The sequence below is a fragment of the Babylonia areolata genome, chromosome 3, assembly GCF_041734735.1.
Source record: "Babylonia areolata isolate BAREFJ2019XMU chromosome 3, ASM4173473v1, whole genome shotgun sequence".
NCBI classification, from domain to species: domain Eukaryota; kingdom Metazoa; phylum Mollusca; class Gastropoda; order Neogastropoda; family Buccinidae; genus Babylonia; species Babylonia areolata.
In genome coordinates this window covers 40,461,936-40,474,881 of record NC_134878.1, presented here as the reverse complement: position 1 = coordinate 40,474,881, position 12,946 = coordinate 40,461,936, and the positions used below count along the sequence as shown (strand labels likewise).

General features: G+C 48.7%; 1 protein-coding gene across 1 annotated transcript in view; it reads right to left on the bottom strand.

Annotated features, from left to right (window-relative positions):
• The window catches only part of LOC143279984 (protein DEK-like), a 59,596-nt gene extending 48,198 nt beyond the window's left edge, over window positions 1-11,398 (bottom strand). The window contains exons 1-2 of the mRNA XM_076584383.1: window positions 11,269-11,398; window positions 9,645-9,787 (exon numbers count right to left, since the gene is read on the bottom strand). Coding sequence (XP_076440498.1) covers window positions 9,645-9,787; window positions 11,269-11,360 — 235 coding nt within the window. The 5' untranslated portion in view covers window positions 11,361-11,398. The remainder of the gene's footprint in view (window positions 1-9,644; window positions 9,788-11,268) is intronic.
• Between the last annotated feature and the right edge of the window lie 1,548 nt (window positions 11,399-12,946).

The window sequence follows — 12,946 nt, the reverse complement described above, 5'->3', positions numbered from 1 at the left end:
AACGGGGATCTGGTTACACCTTCTTCTGGAGTGGACGAGGAAGCGAAGAGCGACGTGAGGCTGGCGTTGGTTTTGCAGTAAAAACAGCACTTGTCAGCAAGCTAGCTGGAATCCCAAAGGGAGTCAACGATAGGCTTATGACCATGAAACTCCCACTGGCATCTGGCCAGAAGCACCTCACCATTGTCAGTGCCTACGCCCCAACCATGACCAACCCGGATGAAGTGAAGGCGAAGTTCTACGAGGACCTTCACTCTGTCATTGCTGCCATCCCTAAAGCAGACAAGCTCATCATTCTTGGGGACTTCAATGCTAGAGTTGGCTCTGACTACATCTCCTGGGATGGAGTGATTGGAAAGCACGGTGTGGGCCACTGCAACCCAAATGGATTGCTTTTGCTTCAGACCTGTGCAGAGCACGAACTGCTGATAACCAACACAGTTTTCTGCCTCCCTACCTGTAACAGGACGTCATGGATGCAACCTCGCTCAAAGCATTGGCATCTCATCGATTATGTCATTGTCAGGAAAAGGGATAGGCAAGATGTACGTGTAACAAAGACCATGTGCGGCGCCGAGTGTTGGACAGACCATCGCCTTGTAGTCTCGAAGCTGAATATTCGAATCCAGCCCAAGAGACGCCCCCAAGGCCAGAAGGCTCCAAAACGGCTCAACATCGCTAAGCTGAAAAACATCACCATCAAACAGTCCTTTGTGGAGCTGCTGGAAGATCGTCTGGAATCCGCCTCTCTGGACAACCATAATGTGGAGTCTGACTGGAGGACCCTGCGTGAGCTGATCTTCAGAGACCCTGGGACCCATGACCAGAAAGCACAAAGACTGGTTTGATGAAAACTGTGATGAAATCAAGCAGCTTCTGGATGAGAAACGCCGTCTGCATCAAGCCCACCTGAGCAACCCAAAGTCCACATCAAAAAAGGATGCGTACGATGCCATCCGCAGGATTGTTCAGCAAAAGTTACGCCAGATGCAGGATAAGTGGCTGAGTGACAAAGCTGATGAGATCCAGGGATATGCTGACAGGCACGATATGAAGAGGTTCTATGATGCCTTAAAAGAAGTCTACGGCCCCACATCCTCAGGATCATCCCCCCTCCTCAGTGCAGATGGGAATACCTTGATCACCGAGAAGGAGAACATTCTCGAACGATGGGCTGAGCACTTCAACAGTGTCTTAAATCGCCCTTCCTCCATAAATGATGAAGCCATAGACCGTCTCCCACAAGTCCCCACCAACGAAGCACTGGACGATCCACCAACACTTCTTGAGACCCAGAAAGCAATCCGTCTGCTATCCAGTGGCAAAGCACCTGGTTCAGACTCCATACCAGCAGAGGTCTACAAGGATGGAGGCACTGTGCTGACTGAGAAGCTTCATCAGCTGTACTCACTCATGTGGAAAGAAGAGACGATCCCCCAGGATTTCAAAGATGCATCTATCATTCAATTGTACAAGCGAAAGGGGAACCGGCAAGCCTGTGATAACCATCGGGGCATTTCCTTGCTCTCTATCGCAGGCAAGATACTTGCCAGGATCCTACTAAACCGCCTCACAGCACACCTTGACCAAGGTCATTTGCCTGAGAGCCAGTGTGGATTCCGGAAAGAGCGCAGAACCACCGACATGGTGTTTGCTGCAAGGCAGCTGCAAGAGAAATGTCAGGAGCAAAATGCTGATCTGTTCTCCACCTATGTCGACCTCACTAAGGCCTTCGACACCGTGAGTAGAGAGGGACTGTGGAAGATCATGGCCAAGTACGGATGCCCTCGGAAATTTATTTCCTTGGTCAGCCAATTCCATGAAGGCATGCAGGCTCGAGTCCAGGACAATGGCAAAACATCTGCTCCTTTTGCTGTCACAAATGGTGTCAAGCAAGGCTGCGTCCTGGCTCCAACGCTGTTCAGCCACATGTTCTCTGCAATGCTTACTGATGCCTTCAGAGATGGCGATGTTGGAATCGGCCTAAAGTACCGAACAGATGGCAAGCTGTTTAACCTCAGAAGGCTTCAAGCAAAAACGAAGGTCATGACAGACATCATCAGAGACTTTTTGTTTGCTGATGACTGTGCCCTCAACGCTGGATCTGAAGCTGACATGCAACTCAGCGTCGACAAGTTTGCCACTGCCAGCAGGAACTTCGGCCTTACCATCAGCACGAGGAAAACTGAAGTTCTCCATCAGCCAGCCCCAGGGAAACCCTACGTTGAGCCCAACATCACAGTCAACGGTCAGAGACTCAGTGCGGTGGAGCGGTTCACATACCTTGGCAGCACACTGTCACGAAATGCGACCATCGACGATGAAGTGAATGTCAGGATTGCAAGAGCAAGTGCAACTTTTGGTAGACTCAATGCAAATGTCTGGAACAGAAGAGGCATTAGTCTTGAGACCAAGCTAAAGGTCTACAGAGCAGTAGTTCCCACACTACTGTATGGCTGCGAAACTTGGACAGTGTACCAACGACATGCCAAGAAGCTGAAATGAAATGAAATTATGGTGCTTAGAGCCTCGCCGACCACTAAGGCCATCTCAAGGCTATCGCCGCGTCAATTACTACTACAAGGCTAAAAAAAACAACCAATTAAAACGAGTCACCACTTCAAACTTTCCACTCCAAAGTTTAAAAAAAAACTTCCATAGTTTAAAACCTTCAAATCTGGTTAAAAAGGTTCACTTCTTTTAAGAAGTCCATCAGCGCCCACGGAGGGACATCACGAAACAAAGTCTTCAAAGAAACCGCCGTGTAATGTCTGCGTCTAACGTCATGCAGATCCCAACAGTCAAGGAGCACGTGTTTCACGGTGAGAGGCTCGTCACAGGGAACGCATCGAGGGGCCTCCTCCCCCTTCAACAAGTAAGAATGAGTAAAAAAAGTGTGCCCCGTACGCAGTCTGCACAGCACAGATTCCTCCTTTCTGTTCTTCACCCCCGAAGGGAGGGTCTCCCCCAGGTCCGGACGGATCTGGAAGAGCTTGTTGTCTATCTGGGTGTTCCATTTCTCTTGCCAAAGATCTTTAACGTAAGAATTGACCTTCCGCTTCATGTCTGTATAGGGTACCAAGGATCTGGACAATTCTTTCTTTACAGCATTCCTGGCCAGCAGGTCCGCCCTTTCGTTACCACGAATGCCAACATGTCCGGGAACCCAGGCCAACACAACCTCGTATCCTTTCTTCGTTGCGAGAGTAAAAGTTTCATAAAATTCCAGCAGTTTGGGATGAGTGATATTCCTGCAGGCGATCGCCTCCAGGGCTGATAAGGAGTCGGAAAAGATCATGAATCTCTTCTGTTTGGAAGAGAGAACCATTTTTAACCCCAGGACCAGTGCAGTCAGTTCCGCGGTGTATACCGAGCTGTCAGACAGGATGTGTTCTGTTGAGGGCCGGTCAGGAAAGGCGGGACAGAACGCAGATGCGGCGACTCCGTCCTCTGACTTGGAACCGTCAGTGAAGATGCCTTGAAAGGTGGGGAATTTGTGGCACAGTTCCGAAAAGTAGGTTCTGTAGGCCAGAGAACTGGTGGTGTCCTTACGGTACGAGGCCAGATCAAAACGGACCTCAGGTGTTGTAAAGGTCCACGGGGGGCTGTCAGGGAACTTAGAGAAATCTGAGATGCCACCGACATCCAGATCGGCATTTTCCAAGTGCGGCTGAATGCGGAGTCCGAGAGGAGGTATGCAGTTTGGGTTGTCTGTAAATTTCTTATCGAAAGGGTTGTTGAATACAGCATCGTAAGCAGGGTTTGTAGGTTCCGAAAACAATTTCAAATAATAGTTCAGGGTCAGCTTCAGTCTGCGGTTGGAAAGAGGCGGTTCCCCCGCCTCTGCATACAGGCTGTGCACAGGGGTGGTGCGGAAAGCACCCAAGCTGAGACGGAGCCCTTGGTGGTGTACAGGGTCCAACAGTTTCAGGTAGGACGGTCTGGCCGAGCCGTATACAACACTTCCATAATCCAGTTTGGACCGGACCAGGGCTCTGTAGAGGTGCAAGAGAGTCCTCTTATCAGCACCCCAGTTCGTGTGTGCCACAACTCGGATGATGTTCAGGGCTTTTAGGCAAGATATTTTCAGCTGTTTAATGTGGCTGAGAAAATTCAGCTTCTGATCGAAGACGACCCCTAGAAATCTGGCTTCCTTGACCGCCGGGATGGTGGATGTTCCCAGACGGATTTCAGGGTCCTGATAGAATTGGCGAAAATTATGAAAGTGGATGCATTCAGTTTTGGAGGACGAAAATGTGAAGCCATTCTCCTCTGCCCAACACTGGATTTTGTTGACGCAGAGCTGAAGCCGTCGCTGGATGCTGGCGTACGTGCTGCCGGTTGCATATAAAGCAAAATCATCCACGAACAGCGAGCTGTCCGATCCTTTCTGAACGGATTGAACGATGTCATTAATTTTGATGCTGAACAGAGCAGGCGACAGGATGCTCCCCTGCGGGACACCCAGCTCCTGCTCGTGAATGTCGGACAGGGTGGTGCCGACTCTCACCTGGAATTGTCTGTCTTGTAAAAAATTGTGGATAAACTGAGGCAGGTGTCCTCGGAAGCCGAGCTTGTGCAAGTCGGAAAGAATACCAAATTTCCACGTGGTATCGTAAGCTTTCTCCAGGTCAAAAAATATGGCCACCACATGTTGTTTGTTGACGAAAGCATTTCTTATCGTGGTTTCCAGACGAACCAGATGGTCAACGGTAGAGCGATGCTTGCGGAAACCGCACTGTTCCTTCGCCAGAAGGCCGTCGGTCTCTAGTTTCCACATCAGTCTACCGTTGACCATCTTCTCCATCAGTTTGCAGACGCAGCTGGTCAGTGCAATTGGGCGGTAGTTGGAGGGGTTCGAGGGGTCTTTTCCCGGTTTCGGCAGCGGGATTATGAGGGCTTTCCGCCAGGAGGGTGGAAAGAAGCCTGTGACCCAGATGTGGTTATAAACTTTAAGCAGGGTGTCCAGACAGGTTTGGGGAAGGTGCTTTAGGAGTTTATAATGGACTTCGTCCATTCCTGGACAGGAATCCGTACAGGTCTGAAGGGCAGATTTAAGTTCGTTCATTGTGAAAGGAAGGTTGTAATTCTCTGTGTTGTCGGAAAAGAAGTTACATGGTGTTTTTTCTGACAGGTTTTTGGTTTTAAGAAAGCGAGCAGATTTGTTAGCAGATCTCGAGTTCTGTTCTATTGTGGAGGCAAGCAAATTGGCAACTGCTTTCTTCTCTGTGACCAGAGCGTCTGAAAGTTTAAGATGGTGGAAGGTCGGGCATGCGTTTTTGCCCTTAATTCTTTTTAAAACCCTCCACACTTTCTTCTTGGGTGTGTTGGAGGTTAAGGAAGAGCAGAAATCTCTCCAAGACTTCCTCTGGCTCTTTTTAAAAACATACCTGGCTTTCGCCCTCAGCTGTTGATGGGTTCGAACGCTATCGGACTCCGGTCTCCGAAAGACGCGTCGCTGCGCTCTCTTCCGAGACTTGCGGGCCTCCCGACATTCCGCGTTGAACCAGGGCGTTCTAGGGACCCGAGGCTTGGAGGTAGACGATGGGACTGCTGCTTTGGCGCAATCTAAAACGATCCGAGTCAGAGCATCAGCAGGGTCCTTGCTTTTCAATACTGTTTCTTCCTGCAGCTCAGCTCTTATCTTGGTGGTAAAAAAACTCCAGTCTGCTTTGTCGTAGTACAGGCGGTCAGGCAGAGAGTCACCTTCTCCATCTGTGGGGCGGAGGATGACAGGAAAGTGGTCACTCCCGTGCAGATCGTCGTGCACTTTCCACTCGTAGTCCAGGACCAACGATGGATCGCAGACCGACAGATCTAAACACGAGAGCTTTCCAGAGGACAGATGCAGGTAAGTGGGAGACTTGTCGTTAAGACAACACAAGTCCATGTCAGAGAGAAGGTTTTCTAAGAGAAGACCTCGGGCTGATGTCATCTCACTTCCCCAGAGCGGGGAGTGTCCGTTGAAGTCGCCCAACAGTAAAAACGGACGTGGGAGCTGGTCGACCAGGTTCATGAGGTCCTGCCTCAGAACACGGACGGAAGGGGGAAGGTAGAGAGAGCAGACAGTGATGGTTTTCTCGAGCGTGACTCTGACTGCCACCGCCTGTAAAGGGGTGCTTAAAAGAACTGTACTGTATAAAAGGGACTTTCGAATAAAAAGAGCGACACCTCCCGTCAACCCCTCTTGCTTCGGTTGAGCGGGTTTAAAAACGGAGTTAAAACCAGAGAGAGATAAAACCTTGCCATCTCTTTGCAGAGTCTCCTGCAGTGCCAGCACTGAAGGTTTCAAAGCACGACAAAGCAGCTGGAGTTCCTGGAAGTTGGCATAGAATCCCCGGATATTCCAGTGGATCACTGCCATTAAAAAGGTTGTTTTTTAAAAAAAATAAAGCAGCAGCCTATTCCATCGCTACCCCCTGCTCCTCCACTTGCGGTGGCTCAAGGTCCGCCAGGATGGAATATTTGTTCTTTGACATAAATTTTTCGGGTTCAGACCGGGTCGGAATATCCACCACCTCGGCCCCTCCCGATCCCGCCGTGGCCGCAGCCCTCCCCTCCTTGAGTTTTGGAGGTGCGGGGGGCTTCCGGCCACTTCCGCCAGCCCGAGGGCCAGGCAGACGAGAGGCGGGGCGAGGGGGCCCGGGGGGTGGGGTGGGGCGGGAGGCGGACAACGTGCCTCCACCCGAGGCTTTTCTCTCCCGCCCAGCAGCCCCTGAGGACTGCCGCGCAGGATGGGAAGGGGTGGACACAGCGCCTCCACCCAAGGCCGACGGTTCCGACGAGGCGGTTAAGTCGTCCGTCTGCGTTCCTGTGGACGTCGTCTGGACTGCGACGTCCACCGTCCCGGATCTGACGACAGAGGCATACGACATCCTAGGCGACGCGGCCTCCACCTGTTTCCTTGCCTCAAAGAAGGAAATTTTCTGTTCTGTCTTGACTTTCTGAATTTGTTTTTCTTTCTTCCAGGCGGGGCAGTCCTTCGATGAGGACGGGTGGCCACCTCCGCAGTTCGCACACAGGGCTGCACTGACGCAATCGCCCTGGTGCGCCGCCTTCGAACAGGTGCCACACGCCTCTTCCTCCTTACATCTGTCTCTCACGTGTCCGAATTTCTGACACTTAAAGCATCTCAGAGGGGACGGTACATACAGGCTGACATTAACTAGCAGGTATCCGACCCGAATGTCCTTGGGGACATCCGGGCAGCAGAAGGTGAGGAAGAAAGTGTTGGTCGGGACTCTGTCCGACCCCTTCCTCACCGTCACCCTGTACACATCGGTCACTCCCTGAGAGGACAGTTCGCTCTTGATCTCGGCCTCAGACACACCTTTCAACTCCGGGCATCTGATGACTCCCTTAGAGCAGTTGAGACCTTTGTGAGGGGAAATCTTCACCGCCCTATCCACGAAAGTGGTCGCCTTCAGAAGGAGCTGTGTCTGTCTTTTGGATTCTGTCTGTACTAAAAACGCTCCGCTCCTCAGCCTCTTGATGGATCTGAGCGATCCTGCCAGGCACTGAAAGCCCTTCTGGACAGCGAAGGGGCTGAGAGCTGACAAGGGCTTGTCGTCATCAGCGCCCTCCATCACTAGCCATGATGGCCAAAAACCAGAGGTCTCGACGACCTCCGACTCAGAGTCTGAGTCGTCCGTTCCCTGTCGTCGTCTTTTTCCGAGTTTGGGGGGGTGTATTTGTTTAGGATTCATGTTGAAAGAAAAATGTGAATTCATCCCTCCCTTACCCACCCACCATGGGGTCCAACTTAGGGGCCAGGGTCAAGGGAACACCAGCTTGACCCCTTCCAGGTTTCGGGAGGGATATACAACCAGCAGCCCAGCTCCAACGTGCTCCCCCCCGATCATGCCCAGCTCCCGGGGACAGAGAGCCGAGCACTACGGGGGTTACCTTCGTCAGCCACTAAACTGCCAGTCTTGACCCAGCCCCACGAAGGGGTAGCCGATTGACACACACGGGCCAATGTGTGCCGCCTGTCTTAGGAGAGGTCCGAGCCAAAGGGATGTGTTGAGAGCAGCGTGCTCTCTCAATCCCCAGGATCTCATTCCCCTCCATCACAGGTCGCGCCGCACGGCAAACACGGCGGGCCTAAAGGAGGCCGCAGAGAAAAAAGAATGTGGAAAAGAAGGCTTGATGGGGAGCTGAGGACAGAAAAGAGGCGGTAAAAAGAAGAACAAAGAATAGCGAAAGGGACAGTGGGTCACGTTTAGTTTGGGCCTCACTCACGACCTGTTCGGCATGGGAAGCCCTATCAGGGGCATCAGTACAAAACCACCACTTATTCAGCCCTAACAGCTACGATGGCTATGTAGGCTGTCAATTAAGACCTGGGACCAGAGCACCAAACCCCAAGAAGCACTGATGCCCCCGCCGACATAGCTCGCTCGATCACTGGCCACTAAGCCTCCCGACCACGACAAGGTAGTGACCCTCCCGGGAGTGGGTCAGGAGAACACCAGCCTGACCCCCTCCAGGTTTCGGGAGGGCCAAGAAGCTGAACCACTTCCACACAACATGCCTCAGGAAGCTACTGAACATCAAGTGGCAAGACAGGACCCCAGACACAGAGGTGCTCGCAAAAGCCACCCTTCCCAGCATCTTCACCATCCTGATGCAGTCCCAGCTTCGCTGGGCTGGACACGTGGCGCGCATGCCAGACCATCGGCTGCCCAAAAGGCTCTTCTATGGCGAGCTGCAACAAGGGAAGAGATCACACGGAGGTCAGAAGAAGCGCTTCAGAGATACTCTGAAAGTCTCTCTGAAAGCGTTTGATATCAACCCTGACTCCTGGGAGGAATCTGCAGTGGACCGTAACAAATGGTGCGCTGCTGCGCACAAAGGCGCCAAGTTGTGCGAGGCCAACAGGACTGCTGCAGCTGTTCAGAAGAGGCAGGCCAGAAAGTCACGGGCAAACAAGCTCCCTGACAATGATATGCCTGTCTTTGTCTGCCCCAACTGTCAGCGAACATTTCGTGCGCAGATTGGACTATTCAGCCATCTGCGCACTCACAGATAGATTCATGAGCATCCTTCCCCCCACCCCACCACCACCCTCCCCCCATCCCCCATCTGGATGACAACGATGGTCATCATCGATCTCGATGGACACACCACCATGCCATTATCATATGGTTTTTAAAAGTATATGAGTTTTCATTACAGTACCCTCATGGACAGTATAATATAACTGTGAAAATGTGAAAATATTAAGTACTAACTGCCGCCACCTACTCATATGCGTACGAGTGGGCTTTTACGTGTATGACCGTTTTTACCCCGCCATGTAGGCAGCCATACTCCATTTTCGGTGGTTATAGAATATTCAAATGAATAACAGTTTAAAATAAGGGTCAAACACATCACACACACTCAATTTTTTTTTTTTTTTTAAATAACATATATATATATGTTTTTTTAATTCCATTAAGTTGATAAACTGGCTCTTATTTTTGTATTTTAGTAAATAGGGTGTTCAAGAGTAAGCGTAAGAGCGGATATGCAGGGCAACCAAGCAAAACTAAACACTGAGAATGGAAGGGCTGGCAGGTCTGAAAGAAAGGGACCCTTCAATGGATAAAGACATCAAGAAGAACAGCCGTAGATACAAAACATAGTTACATCTTACTCACTCTTCTTTTTCTGAGGAACTCGAAGACCAGAACTTGAAGGTTTCATGAGAAAGTCCATAATGCGTTCAACAATTGCGGACTTGGTTCCTCCCCGCTCGATATCCAACACCTCACACACATGCTTTAGACCAGCTAGCGTCAACCTGTAAACAGAGAGCTGCATGTATCCTTGTTACTGCACATATCTCCAAACCTAGTACCAGCATCAAATTAATGTGTGTACTAACAGAGCACTGGCAAAGTAGTCATTTTCAAAAGTTTTCATCTTGAAAGCATGCTGACATGAAACACAACCCCCAAAATCAACTTGCCTCCTGAAAGTTTTAGTACAAATTACAACATAATAAAAGTACCTCAAGTACCTCATTATAATTTCTCTCTGTTTAATAAAAAGTACAACTACACACTCATGCACGTCAACTGCAATAACTGATCCAAGTTATATTTTGCTGTTGTTGGAAACACTTTTTTCTTGAAGCACAAGTCGTATACCAGAATATGAATATTTCCACTGAGGTCCTGAGAAATCTCACATCCTATTTAATTTTTTCAATTGTTCTTTAAACATCAAAGACAGTCTTATCAACGTTTCAATTTCATCCGGATTCTTAACTTTTCAGCAAATCTACAAAAAACTCCAAACGCTTGTCAAAACCTCAGACTGAAACCAACATACAAGCAAGATAACAGATACAGAGATGGACAAAATAACCAACTGAAATTATACTGTTTTCCTCCAATATCATGTTCTATACATCAATACACACACACCTTGAAATACTATATTATTACAAGAAACACATTGCTTACATTATTTCTGCTTGAAGCCTTCAACTGCGGGTTTCATTGTTACTGAAATACTTAACTTCTTCAAACTAAAATACTGGGTTTCTTTTCAAAAAAAAGAGAAAGAAACAACAATTACAAAATAAACATTCGTATTTGAAAAATAAAAACATACTATGTTGGGATTTTTCTACACCCATTTCCAACACGACCATGCCCTCAACTTGATGTGCTTGATATGGTGCACTGTACCTGTAATCCTCATCAGTATTTTTTTTAAAGTATAACTTTGGCTTATCAACAACATTATTTTCATTTTCTACCATGTTTTTTGCAGTTGCTAATGTCACCAACATGTGTCAAATCAAATATTCTAACCACCTCTTCTGCACTGTAGTCCTGGCAGCCATGTTGACACATTTAAAAGCTTTTTGCATAACAAAACTTAACTTCAATCATCAAAAGTGCACAAAAATTTGCTGAAAACATCTTGCATGCCAGCCACTATTTGTAAAATGAAGTTTCATTTATCATGTGGCCAGCCAAACTTGATAATCCAATGACTCCTGAGCTGCAGTTAAAATCGCGGTCAGAAGTGAAATGCTTAAAATCACAATTCACCAACCCATATCTGCAAACCACAAAGTACTCACATGCCAAATCACTAATCCAGATATCAGACACTTGAAAATGTGATTGTCCAGAAGTATTTGCACTCATCCAATTATGGCTCTGCTAACAGAGCAAAAATTTTACATTTTAAAAGAGATTTCTGGAATAATGCAATCTTGAACCAATGTATATACAGCAACAAAGGGAGCAGACAACTAGTACTTACTTATTTAATGATGTCACACGTTTCTCATATTCTTTGTCTCCTTTTGTGAATGTGAACCCGTTGAACTGCCGAATGTTCCTCTTCACTTCCATGTTCTGCGAACAAATTTAACACACTCAAAAATCTTTATTCTTCACATATTTCTTCTAGAAGCTGAAAAATCAATTCAAAACAAGATCCATTCAAAGTAATGTGCATGTGACTACCCATTCACTCCCCTACCACTATCGTCATTTGCTTTTTTATAGGGTTCAATAACGTTGCCAAGGGGCCATGACATAAGTGGGCAGTCTTACAAGGCTCATGCAAATGACAATGCACAAAACTCGACTAAGATACATGAAAGGAGGAGTTTGTATTATACTCCATGTTTGGTGTTACATATACTTACCATGTCAAACTGATGCAAACTAGGCCTATCGGTTTGCTCTGCTTGGCCAAATTTCGCGGTTAACAGTGAAAAGACGAGCAGTCCTGGACCGGTCCACTCTCAACCAATCAAATGCCTCTAAAATCTATAAGCGCTGAATCATTCCATGGCCATCGAAGAAAATGCCCCATGAGAACCACGGCGGAGACGGACGGTCGGGCATTCGAGTTTGACACGGTAAGTATATGTAACACCAAACATGGAGTATAATACAAACTCCTCCTTTTGGTGTCATATACTGTACCATGTCAAACAGATGCAGAATTTAAAGCAAATGGAGAAGGGCAATGCCTACTGGTTCGTATGGGGAGCCCTTGTAACTGAGACGGCAGTGTTAGCCGCGACAAAGGAAATCCCCTTGGAACCGTCAGCCCTGGTCATACGGAAATTCCTGAGGTAGAAGCTGATGAAGGGATTCTCAGACCGCCCAAAGTCTGCCTCCAAGACATGCTGCAGTGGCACCGAGTGCTGGAAAGCAGCCGAAGTAGCTATGGCCCGCACTTTGCGTGCTCTGGGATGAAGACAGCTGATATCCCTGTGTGCATGAGAGTAGGCTCTACAAATGACTTGGGAAACCCAGCGGGAAATGGTGCCTGCAGCGATGTCTTTCTTGTAATTCACATTGAGGGAGATGAGCAGACGCCTCTGAGAAGAACGCCTATGGCGAGACCTATCCCAATAGTATTTGAGACACCGAACAGGGCAGAGATATCTATCCTCATCATCTTGGGCAAGAATATCAAAGGTCTGACCCTCAGAGAGGGGGAAGGAATCTCAGGGTCTTGGTTCTTAGCCAGAAGGAAATGAACACTGATGGAACCATCTCTGTGGAAGGCCAGATCTTGTGGCATTCCACTAAGACCATGAATCTCGCTTCTACGACGGCCTGTGGCCAGCAACAGAAGGAAAGTGGTCTTGAGGGTGAGCAAGTCAAAAGGAATAGTCCCCAATGACTCGAAGGGCTGTTTTCGAATGAAATCCAGCACCAGGAACAAGTCCCAGAGGGGTACTCTTCTGGGGTTTCTAGCTTCCTTCAGAGGGGCACCCCTAGCCACCTCTCTGAGGAAGAAATCCGCTTCAAAGGTGGGACCACCTAGCCATTTGATTGTGGTACAGATGGCAGACCTGTACCCTCGCACAGAACTTGCAGACAGGATGAGAACCGAGGAGCAGTGAGCCAGAAAGTTGGCCAGCTGCATGCTCGTAGGGTTAGTAGGGGGAATGCCCTGAGCTGTACACCACCGCAAC